The sequence below is a fragment of the Mixophyes fleayi genome, chromosome 5 (assembly GCF_038048845.1).
Source record: "Mixophyes fleayi isolate aMixFle1 chromosome 5, aMixFle1.hap1, whole genome shotgun sequence".
NCBI lineage: Eukaryota > Metazoa > Chordata > Amphibia > Anura > Limnodynastidae > Mixophyes > Mixophyes fleayi.
In genome coordinates, this window is record NC_134406.1 from 101,718,182 (window position 1) to 101,731,536 (window position 13,355).

Genomic DNA, 13,355 nt, shown 5'->3' on the forward strand with positions numbered 1-13,355 from the left:
GTATTCAAAATGTAGATCCCAAATTGCTAGCAATAACTTACAAAACATGTCCATTATCTTTTCTGATGTCCACTGGTACAAAAATAAGCGCATTTTAAAGCTATTTTCTTAGCTTTCATATCACCTCAATGCAGTTTGCAAAAAATAGATAAATAGTAGAGATCTCTCATACCTCTCTCTTCTTTCTCTATTCACTGCAACAGAACATGACAGACAACCAAGGCTACTGTCCCCTTTTTACATTGTTGTAACAATGTTGTAGTTCTCTACAAAACATATAGACGTGATACCCACAGGTGTTATTACTTGCATTTTACTAGCATGTTTATTGCTGGTAAAACACATGTTTACGGATATGACATTAGAAACTATTGTTTCTAGTGTCACCAAACCCACTACCGCTGTTGCTAGCATTGTGGCTGCATTTTCTTTGTGTTCCAGTTTTCAAAACGCATCCTGTTTTATCCACATGTTGACTGAAGGTATTCCATTGAGAAAGCCTACAGTGAGCTCTAAGCACTAATACCAAGTGCAGGTGAAATGCATTTGCACATGGCATGTGTTTTAATTCGTATTTCTGCTAGTATTTAAAAAATGCCAATGCAATGCCTTAACAGGCTTAAGTGCTTCGAATAACAACTAACACTTTCACATTTTGTTTTTGAGTTATAAAAAATAATAAATATGTTTAAAATACATATTATTACCAATTGACTGATAGAAAAATATTTATGTGGACATTTCCTTTAACATAAAAAGAAGATAAATTACACTTTGTAATTGGTTGATTCTGAAAAAGAGGGACTGCCATGAAAACAACAACATAGTACTGTCTCAGGAAATTGTGGCGTTATGTCATATGCAAGATTTAATCTGTTGTATAATGAATTAAAATATTACATATAATGCATATTACTTATATGCAATAGTACTTAAGTACTCAATTCAGAAGATAAAATAACACACCAACCATTGAATACTGAGGAACAATCCCATCCGCATCACCATGATATATGTAAACAGCTCCTGCATAATCATCTTCTTTTGGAGCTCCAATCGCAACATCTAAAACCAAAACAATTCTGTAAATAGCAGTATTTACCAGATGGTTATTTTCTAAGGACCTATTGCACAAGCTCGTTCCTCTCAAAGTTCTAGCTCTCCTGGGGTTACACAGTACACCATAATGCATATTACCATATATGACAACGTTCTGCATAATATATGTACTCTGATTACCTTTATTGTGAACCATTGAGGTAACTAGCTAAATCCCCCGTAGTTGTGGTAGGGAGAGTAACATCATGATGTACCTACATTTGTTAGGGAGCTATGCTGTTTTTTTTATCTTTTTAACATTCCTCACCATTTGTCTAATGCTCACACAATTCATCTATATAGTTTTATATCTATGTAAGAGATTTAAGTGGCATGGCTGATGAAAGGCCTGTCCAACTAGAATGAAATGTGTGTTACATTGAAACGATGAGCTCAACACTCTCATCACACAAGTATATCTGTATATGAAAGAAGCCAGCGGCATTGATAAGCAAGTAAAAAGCTTCATGCCTTTCTGTGCTGAATTTCTACTTACATGTTCTCAGGAAACCAAAACCTTATCTCAATTTTACTAAAGCAATCCTTTATATGTGCAAAGGCACAATCAATAAAAGTAAAATATTCCGAAATTAAATACAAATGCTGATATTTAGACTGTGATTATGATCAAGAATTAATCTCTGTGAACTGCAGGTAGGATACATTGACACCTGAACGGAAATGGGCCATTATCAACCAAAACTGTATGTATTGTTCTATTTGAATATTTATATGGGAAATAAATCACACTGGGCTTCATTCATTCATATCACCCATTATCCATTCAAGTCTCTTTATTATCTGCTAAATACAGGATAATTCCATTCTAAAAAAAATCATCTTTTTTCAGTTTTATTCTCTTGCTGAAGTACCCCTCACATCCTGTACTAGCAGACCTGTGGAGTTCCAGGCCTGGGATTCATTCCTTCCTTTGCTCCATCAATTCCTATTTCTGGACTGACAACCAGGAACTATTTCACTGGGGTAAGTCTCAAAACTGTGGATACCCACAGCTCTGCTTGTTGTGTGGAACGAGGATGTCAGTAACAAAATATCTATTGCCACCATCCTAAACATGTTAACTGCATTGAAAAGAGTGATATTACATTAAACTAGTGGCTGAGGATAGGGCCAGCTGCCTAAGGCAGCAACTTTTGAGGGAGGGAGGACTGTAAACCAAAGTAATTAATGCTAAAACTGCAAATTATACATTCTTGGTAATTACCTACTTGGTAGATCTAACAAGAATTACTTTTACAATATTTGTAAGTTAAAGCGCCATAAAGCATATATAAATGTTTACATAGCCTGTGTAACTGATGAGAATGGCACAACTTCAGTTATTGTGTCAGGCTAGCCACACCCTGAGCTAGTGATAGGCTGTGAGAAGTGGGCTAAGGTTAGGCTGCAGAGTGAAGGTGGTCAGGTTTAAGCTGCAGATTGTGTTAGGATTAGGCTGCTGAGGTAGGCTCTACAGCAGAAGATGGGGGTGATATTGAAGTAGGAGCCAAAGGACTGGGGTATTAGTATACAAGGATTTTCAAGCATGTTCTTATTAAATAATTATCTGCAATCTTATGACAGAAGATCAATTGCAAATGTGGTACAATATAATTATGTATACAATTATAAGCAAAATTATAGAACTTTTGGTAAAACTTATAGGACACTTCCATTCTCAAAAAATGGGAAACAGAGATAGCACTATTAATCACATGGATATTTCATGGGGGATTAGTTTCACAGATTTTAAAAGGTTTAGTCATGTCCTTATCAATGGTGTAGGAATACCATTTATTATGATAGAATCAGTGTTCATAAGAGAATTGGTCTACTAAGATTAAGGAAGTGGATCATGTTAATTAAGTTCTCAAGGTGTTTTACAATTACCTCTAACCCTGTTGTTTCCTTCAAACTATATGCATACAAATGGTTAGCTGCAGGACACAAATCATTATTATAAGGTTATAAAGTTTATTTATTTTTACAAGAAATGTGAACTCTATATATTTTTAAGATAAAAACAAGTTGATTAGGAGCAATGTGGCACCTGTATCATGATCAGTTAAAGTTTTTAAAGAAAAAAAAAAAAAAAAAGATTGTACATATTGTCAGATCTCATATGCCTTGATAAAGATTGTTTTAATTGAAACACATTGGAGTGACAGCTGGGGATTGCACACAGAGAGGACTGGAGATCTTTCCCTGATATTTGTGGAAGATATAGCCGGCTACCCAGGTACCATTGTGGGATTTATATTTCCATATGCGCATATACATCGACATTAGGGTAAGAGTCCACCCTCATATGTGTGGCGGATTTTCCATCTGGGGATCAACTTTTGTTTTTAAAGTACTGTTCATTTTTATTCCAATAAATGTTAAAAGATAATACACTATTGGTGGTATTTTCTTCCTAGTTTGGGAGTAAGGAAATCAGAGTGGAGGATTCCATCTACGAGCTCCATGAGGGAGCAATAAGAGCTATATACAATGCTGATGCATAACTAAAAGTTTGTAAGTGCTCTCACAAGAGGGTGTGGAGTGATTCACGTGGTGTTGACAATTGGAATTGGACATATTCACTATACTAATTGTGAAGCATTTATTTGGAATACATGTATGAGTGTTCCTTATTTTACAGTGTTACAGATTTTGTTTGTTTGCTTTTATACATCCCTTGAGAGGAAACTTTGAGGGATTTTGACATCACAGAATTTTTGGATCCTTGCTGAACTGCTCACAAGTATACACAGACTACATATTGGTCATCACCATTTATGTTTTAAATTTCTTCCTGTTGATATATAACATTGAATAGAGAACAGTGATTAATAGCGCCATCTCTGTTTCCCATTTTTAAGAATATATGTCTTATTTGCCTCATAAACGGATCAAGTGGCAGATAACAGAGTACTGCTTCTAATCGTTTCTGCTGATATACCAGTAATTGTATTGTTGTACTATATGACCCTTCTTCTCCATTACAATAAAGAAAATGTGGAAACGTAGAAGAGCCGTGAAGTGGCGGATGGCTTACCATACATTTGCAAATGTGTGCAACAGAGACTTCTGGATTGTTAGTAGAAATAGCAGCTCCTGTGCTGGGGGATTTTTCGCTGTGTTTGTTCCTTTCTAGATAACCCCACCCTTTCAAGCACCTGCTATGAACCTATAAATTGATTGAGCAACTTCCACTTCTGCTTTGTTTAATAAAGAAAAAAGTGTGTTTGCAACATTGGCTGCTTACCTGGGTAACCATCATCATCAATATCCCCAAGGTTGGCCATGCTTTCCCCAAAGTGTGCATTGTATGCATTGTCTCCATTCAGCACAATCTGTTCGTCCATTACACCCTAGAAAACAGGAAGCGTAAATGAGCTTTAGAAAACAGAGAAACAGAGAATCAGTTAATAGATGGATATCCCGCTGGAAGATTACTTGGTTTCACACACTGTTCAGGAAACACCTGAGAACAGAATAAGCTTCCTAACACTGTTGTGCTTTCAGCGTACAGGCAAGTTTTTCTCTACATGGCAGTGACAAAACTTTGAGACCGATTACAATAAGACACATAAATGTGACATTCATACTGAGTGTAAAGGGAACTGATATTGTTTTATACATCATAAAAAGGACAGAGGCCAGCTCAAGATACAGAACTAAGTAAAACATGATATTTCATGACTATTATTAAGAAATAGGATGGGACTATTATTGAGAAATAGGATGGACGATCTCTAGCACTCAAACTATTATTGAGCTACATTTCCATGACTCTCTACCTATGGATCAGAAATATGCAGTAGAGTACATAAGACTGCTTGGGTCTTATCTACAATACAGACCATTCCTGTTAATAGCTACATTTTGCTAGACATGGGACATTTTATCCATTATTCAGAAAATTACAAAATTGCAAATTGTTCATGCTAAGTTATCATGTCATACACACAGACATGGTCAGTAAGTATCTCGGAGATGTCTTGGCAAACTAGAAGTTCGCCTAGAAGTGAAAGAGGTGGATAAATCTGAAGGTGTGCAAAAGTGTAGATATCCAACCTCCTACCACTTTGGAATCATTACTAATGTTTCGCTAAATGGAAGGTTTAATTAATAATGAGGGTCTAGGGAAATTGGGACTGCCTTTATTACATTTGGAACTTTTGCATAAGAAATAGAGTAAGATTATAAGTATTAGATAATTATATTGAAACATTGATTATTCTAAAAGCAATTTGTAGTTTCGGCCATTTATTAACATAGATGCAAAGCAAATTAGAAACCAATCGCTACCAAATAGATATTACCTTGACTTGCACATACTGCTCATTTGTAAGTCTCCCCCAGTAGGTCTTTTAGAGATCATTAGTCAAAAAGCGATACTATTTTTCAGAGACATGCTTTATCCAAACATTAATTACTTAGTAAGAGCAGGTAAGTAACCACATGAAGTAAACATGACCATAACATTAGAAAGAGATGCCTGTAGCCAGTTCCACATTCATTATTTCTAGTTGTATGAAAGAAGAAACACTTCTCAGTGTCTCATAAATCTTGATTTCTTCAAAACTCTGCCTATTACAAATCAATTTGTCCACTCATTTTTCACTCAAATATATACTGCAGTGGGTGTGATTACACTCTCTAAGAATATACTTTATACTTACACAGCCAGAAAATGTCTTGTCTTATAAACACCCATTTTTCACTCAAATATATACAACAATAGGTGTGGTTACACATTATATAAATTACATCTTTCCTTATACAGTCAGAAAACTGTCTTCATCATTTCTGCTTTTCTCTCACAGGAATACCTCAGTAGGTGTGGTTACAGAGTGTAGGCATATACTTTGTCCTTATACAGGCAAAACACTTTCTGTCTGTTTAACTGTTGTGCAACTGCTAAACAAAAAAACTTTTTTCACCATAAAATCACAACATACATTTCACTTACGTTGAGAGTGATATACTTGAATGAAAGCAATGAACCAAAGGGAAGTAGTTAGACTCAATGGAAACATAATTTTACAGCTCTAAAGCCACAGTTCAAATATCAAGACAGTTTTGGGGAACTGTCAACAAGGGCAGCAGAACATGAAAGTTTTCAATGGCAGGCTAATTAATTTATTAAGGTAATAGAGGGGCTGCATTATTAAAGAGACTAGGCAAATTAGTCTTGTTTATATTGCCATAAATGTGCCATAGAGGTATGTATAAATATTTCCAAAGAATTCTCGACTAAGCCTTTCATACCTGATAAGGGATACATCCATTTAGACTAGGAGATAGAGGCTTTCATCATTAGCATGGACAAAGGAATGAAGCGGTTCTTTGCTGTAAGTGTAGTCAGATTACAAAATGCCAAAGGAGGTGGTGATGACCAATACATTATATGGATTTTAAAATGGATTGGATGCCGTTCTTACAAGAAATGGTATCCCCTGTTACAGTTATTAGAGTGCAGCTTGGTGTGGTTCACCAAGGGAATGTATCCAATTGAAAGAAAATTATGGGGTCAGGGAGGAATTTTTCCCACTGCAAAAATAAATTGGCAGCTGCCTTACTGGGTATTGTTTTGCATTGCCCTGGACAAACACTATTATAACATATAAGAATAGGTTGAACATGGACCTTGCTAACTGTGCAACCACATCCAGCTGAAATGCAACATTCACAAATCCATGCATCCAAACAAATAAGTACACGTACTAAATAGGACAGAGATGACAAATATGTATTGTTTGAATTAAAATCTGTAACTAAAGATGCTCAAACTAGTTTGGCAAATTCATTCTAAACTTCGAAAAGAATTTTAGAATTGGTTAACAAATTTATTGCAAACTGCAAACCTCAAATTTGAACGGGGTTATTATTTTGATTGCATTTGAAAATATTTTTTAAAAAAACACTAATTTTAATGCACTCGAAAAATGCAAATTTGCAGCACTGCACACAAATGATGAACCTTAAATGTAAATTGAAACATGTACTGCAATCAAATTTCGAACCGGTTCCATAATGTGAGCATCTCTACCTGTAACACAGCTTCATCTTCAATATTGCACAAACATGTTATTCTTAATTCCAAACAGGGGAATAATAGAGCGCATGAAATCAATTAAGACCTTATTAAGTTTAACAAAATACAATTCTAAAATACAAAAGAAATATTTTTTACACTTGCTCACCTAGGTATCAGTTTATCTTAGACTGTTCAACCATGGTCCAACACGTTTGAGTTAAAATTGATACACCAGAAAAAAGTGAAAGACAATAAATTCAACATAAACGGCAAGCCTCGAACGTAAATAACAAACTTTGAAAGCGAATGGAAAAACTGAAACGCAAACAGCAAACCTCAAAAGCAAACTGTGAAAGTAAGCCAAAAATTTCGACCTACAAATTTCAATAGGGGTCTAATGACCATTCTACTGCAATCCTGTTCTTATCCAGTGAAAGTCGCTTCAATTTTGATAATGTGACACCTAGGTTAATCTTATTTTTTTTTTGGGGGGGGGAACAAACCATTATTATTGTAATACACAAAACCATAAATATGAGTTTGTAAAACAAAACCACAAGTCAAAACTTGACGATCTTTTTTTTAATGAAATACTATATACTTATCATGCTCTTTGCATACATATTCATAACCCTCAGTATATTGCATCAGCCTCTTATGCTGACAAACAACTGTGTCCCAGCACACTGATTATTGGAAATTCCTGCCATACTGCTTTATATTAAGCTCTAATGATCCAGGTTCTTTAAACCTACAGTGCAGGAGCACCAAAAATATTTATGTTTATGTGAATATTTTTCGTCATTTTGCGACTTCTCTTATTGTACACAATTTGGACCGTGATGGCATTTAATAAATCATGGATAATAAATTTTATTAACATTTTTATAAATGTATAAATTTGTGGTGCTATGTTCATTTAGCATCTGATATCTTCCATTCCCTTACATCATACTGTCTATGTGACAAAATATGGAAACAATGTTTAGATTCTGCAAAATGAAAGATACTAGAAACTTAATTAGTTTAATTGGTTTACTGGAGAAGTAGTTATTGAAATATCTTCTATTTCCAGCTGGCACAGAGGGCTCGAATACATCCATGATTTGCCCTTCTACTCAATTTCTAAGGAACACTCATATGAATAAAAGACCCGCAATAGCTGAAACACTGCCAAATGTTATGCTGGATTACAAAGTCTGTAAATTCTAGGAAATGACTATACGTCTGCAAGTAAAATAGATTTATGTCAAAGGGAAATCAACAGTGAGGCGGTCAGAGAGGAGGGGATTCAATCCCCTTAAATGTATTCCTGGAGAAGGAAGAGCCATGGAGCTGTGATTTTAAGGAGTCAGTAAAATCATGAACATATTTTCTATTAGCACTAGCAGCTCTTTATCTGTAAGCATACATATTTATAATACTCACTGTACTACTGACAATGTATGGAATAAAAAGTGTACGCCAAAGCTAAAATCAATTGATTAAGTAGAAAACACAATAAAACTTGTTTAGATTTTTAATGAATACTTCCCATCACCTAATAATCATATGTATTACAATGGAGTTCATGCTATTTTCAGTGCAAACCCCAAATTTTAGGAGGATCCCTGACACCATTTTTTTTGGCGTTGTAGTCACAGGCTTATTATTATTGTGTCTACTAATTGTTACAGTTACAATATCACTGACTAAAGTTGAACATGTAAAATGTTTACTGTGAATGATACATTCGTGGCTGGTTTTGAGCACATACATTTTTTGGATAATAATCTGATAGGATTTTCTTTCTCATATGACATAGATCAGAGGTGGAACTAGCGAGCTGTGGGCCCCGGTGCAGGAAGGCGGGGAGGAGAGATCCGGGGCCCACAGATTGCTAGTTCCTCGTGCAGCGAGTCCCATTATCTATATGGGCCCAGCTGCACCGCACCTGCTGCACCATTGGTAGTTCCGCCACTGACATAGATGATGTCAGAGGCAACAGTATAGTAATAACACTTCCAATCCTCCAATAAAACTGAGTGGCTCAAGTACAGTTGAATGCAAACTGCGTTTTCTGTGCATAATACGCTTTTTTACTTCTGCGTATGCCAACGAAGCACTAGTAGCCTTATGTAGACCGAGACACATCTTGCGCTTAAGAATGCTTGCGGATCTTTACAACTGAAGTGACGATGGGGGAAGGAGGAGAAGTGTAAAGGCACGTTGAAGCAAATGCAACTTATGTAGACTGAGACTCAGACACATATGCGCCTGCTAGGAGGTGAGAAACGTGCGGGTGCTTGATCCCTAATGTAAGTTACAAGCCAATAGTGGTGATGGCTAGCATAGATGTATCCGGCTCAACATTGTCACGAATTAATGCAGGAATACAGCTAAGGAGCTACGAATAAGATGAAAAACATTCAATGTTTATTTGCTGAAGATTATAAACAGAAGGTGTAATAATGAGCTTTGCAGTAATTACCAGGTACACGGCTGTTGCAGGTAAACAGGAGGTATGGAGAGATCCCAAGCAGCAAGTGCAGGGAAATGCAAAGGTAAATACCAGGTTCACAGTTGATGCAGGTAAGCAGAATGTATGGAGAGATCCCAAGCAGCATAAACCCAGGAGCACAGCAGAAGGAAGTAACAACAATGTAACAACAGGATGTGACTACAAAAGCCAGCAATGTATGCTGGGAGTGACAAGTATACATCATACTTACCTACTTTCTTCAGCTCCCTTCCGGGAGCCAGCCAGTGGAGGGGGGCGTGAAGGGGCGGGGTGGCCGAAATCGCGTCATTTCGGCCCCGCCCCCTGTGACGTCATGACGCAAATTGCGTCATTTGACAGCGGGGGCGGGGCCAAACGCCGCGATTCACCGGGAATCGCGGCGTTTGGGATCTAATTCTGCCCACTTCACTAGGAAGTGGGGCACTTCCTAGTGAAGTGGGCAGAATTCGGGAGATTGCCACACTCGCCCGGGAGTCCGGGAGACTCTCACAAAATGCGGGAGTCTCCCGGACATTCCGGGAGAGTTGGCAAGTATGGTATACATAGGGGAAAACCCAGGTGACAGGAATAATTAGTTCCACAAGGTTAACTCTTATAGCACAAGAAACAGGCACAATAGCAGCACCTTTGGTGATCAGAGGTACTGCTGCTGACACATAAAATGAAACACAGAAAAAGTCCAAAAGTCCAGGAGGCAGGGGCTGTCAATACAAAGCAGCAAGCTTGTAGGCAGGTCGTTACAAACATATGTGTAAGCTGTGTCTTTTTTTGAGATGCAATTTCTGTCTACGTTTTAAACGGAAATTGTATCCAACTATACATGAGGCCCTAAGTGTTTTTATAATTTCCTTATATCTAGCCTTAATCTTAAACTTACTTTTATTTATTATGACAACTCTATGGATCTTCCGATATACTGTAGTAACTATTCTTGTGCAAAAGTACACATACACACTTTAAGGTATATAATTTTTTTAAATCACAAAAACATACTTACATTTCCTCTGTTGATGTAAACGGTGACTTGTCCTTCATCCCTGACCTCAGAATACATTGGTGCCCCTACCAGGAGGTCTGACAGGCCATCCGTGTTCAGATCAACTGCACATAAGGAGGAGCCAAAGTAAGAGCCCATCTGTAACCAAGTTGAGTCATAACAAAGCATTCAGTATTTCTGCCCACACAAAGACTTGGTGCATTTAGTTTAGATGACAGCAAGTAGAAAATTCAATTAAATATTATGTATTATGAAATAAATTTTAGGTTTATCAAATATAACATTTTAATGGCAGAGTTTAGCCATATGTGGGTCAAGTATATTGGGCGAGTGTGATTACATTGTTCACTTTCCTTGATACTATATATTTGTTACTTACCAGATTCTTTGCCAACTGTGCTGAAAAGTAGAAGCGACATAGACACCCTTATATAGACACCTGCTGTATGTAGACTGCCTCCTCTTAAGGCCAGAATATGTAAAACCAAAAAATTATTTGGCAGAAGGATGGTGGAAGGTCAAAAGAGGAGATGGAATGTTAGCTTTATGGGGTACCCATAATTCCCCAAAACTAAGAATAAATGTATAAGACATTATCGTTTAAGATTACAGGTCAGAGATAGGCAACTTTTATCAATCCAGTGGTAAATAAAATTGCAAGAGTGCACCACTGGTCTATTTAATGGTATAATTCATACTTGTAGTAGATTCAATGGTTGTCTACAGGTCTTTCCCTACCCATTGACTATACTCAATATTTACAATTACATACCATTTATGATATTGAGCTTGTAATTCTATAGTGGGCAGTCCGCAGGTTAATAATAACAAATGATGTTAATAAGGGTAATAAGAGGTAATTTATTTAAGCTCTGTGGAGAATATCTAGTTGCTATACTTGCACTAGAGTCAGTTTTCTTTACATTTGAGACAGAATTGGCATAGCCTCATTGGGGTTAACCAGCTTTCCCTGAAAACAGAACAAGTGTTAGTAGAGTGAAAGACTGAATGTGATGGTTTTGTCATTTTCTAAGCTCTGTAACTATAACCATGAGGTTACAAAAATCTACATACATATAGAAAAAAATATTATTATGGTTTCATGTTTCTTAGGTTTCTTCTTCAGTAGAGTTTTTATTATAATTATCCATTTGTATTATAAAATACTACATGACATTTTTTTTAGAATTCAAGTACCAGAGATATGAAAGTTAAGGTGGTTATTTGATAGCCATGACTGCTTTGCCATATTTAAAATAAAAAAATAAAACAAACAAACTATACAATAGCTTTTAGAATGTGAACAAAGGACATTAATAGTCTTCATTCCGTAAAAGGTACCACCAGTGGTCACTGATACTACTAAAAAGGGCATTAGTGAGAGAGTATGGTGACTGGTGTGAGGTCAGATCAAGAAAAACACAGTTTGGAGCAAATATTGCAGATATGCGGGACCAGACTACTAATTCTCCTCTCTATATCTCACACATTTCCTTTTTTTTTATCCATGTGTGTTGGCAGAATAATAGTTAGTGCTATTTACACGCGATTATATACTATATTACTGAATGTTGGTAAAGAAACATCAATCACTTTCATGCAAACTGTTATGGGTAATGTCACAAACTTCAAATACATCACTTACAATATAATAATTCAAAATACGCAACAACAAAGAAAATACTAATACGACATTGAAGAAAAAAGGATGAAGAAACACAAACTGATGCCGAGACATTTTCTAAATCAGAATTATTCCCCTCTTTCACTTCATTCTTTATTGTATGATTATTGATTATGCTCTGTGTTGCTATGCCAAGGGGCTTGATGGATACATCAACTACAGTTCTCACCTAGGGACATGAACGAAGTCACATCTCGGTCCGTCATTAGAGCTCTATTAAGTGCTATGGGTACTGAGTACTCTTAGAGCCGTAGAATGAGTTGGCTCTTTGATTCTAGTAACAAGAGAGTTCCCAAGGAGCAAACCCACTATTTGCTATGTGTGGGTCATGTTTTTTGAAGGATGGACAATCCCTTTCCATTCTGTTTTATGTAATGCTCTTCATTGACTTGGGGGCATTCACATTTCACTTGATGAGGAAATCCCTAAACTAACTATTTACTATCACTGTGCAAAAGTGCAGATGGACACTAACCCACAGCAACCAAATTAGCCATTTACTTTCAATAGTCAAACTGTTCCTAGAAATATTAAAGCTTATTGTTGAGTGGCTGTTGCATTTTTGCACAACTTTTGCCACTTGGTCCTGAAATGGACACAAGTCAACTTTCTGTGTAGTAAAGACTTTGTGCCCAAATAAAATGCAGCATATAGAGCTTCTATATGCCTATAAAAAGGGATGGATATCCCAAGCCAAATCGCATTCTTTAACACAATAACAGGGAAGCTAGGAATTAGCGTGGTGTACATGGACAAAAGAGAGCATCACATGAGTGGATGTTAGCCAATCACATCCAATCATTTGGCTAGGTATGCCCCACTGCTATTGAGTGTTCTAGCCGACCAAACTACATTCAGACAGTGATAGCCATCCCCTTTAAGAGGAAAGAAATGAAAGAATCATTCAACGTATATATTAATTGAATGGAATCGTATACATAAGAATAAGTCAGCAGATTAAGTTTGATACATTGGTACTGTTCATTTAATGATGGGGTGAGCAGATGGGGTTGAGACAGGTGATTACAGACAACACTTTGATCAAGCA

At 36.5% G+C, this 13,355-nt stretch overlaps 1 protein-coding gene across 1 annotated transcript in view; it reads right to left on the reverse strand.

Moving 5' to 3' along the window:
• ITGA9 (integrin subunit alpha 9) overlaps positions 1-13,355 on the reverse strand; it is a 329,646-nt gene that overhangs the window by 195,835 nt on the left and 120,456 nt on the right. Inside the window, exons 9-11 of the mRNA XM_075212608.1 lie at positions 10,624-10,761; positions 4,349-4,454; positions 971-1,065 (exon numbers count right to left, since the gene is read on the reverse strand). Of these exons, the coding sequence (XP_075068709.1) occupies positions 971-1,065; positions 4,349-4,454; positions 10,624-10,761 (339 nt within the window). The remainder of the gene's footprint in view (positions 1-970; positions 1,066-4,348; positions 4,455-10,623; positions 10,762-13,355) is intronic.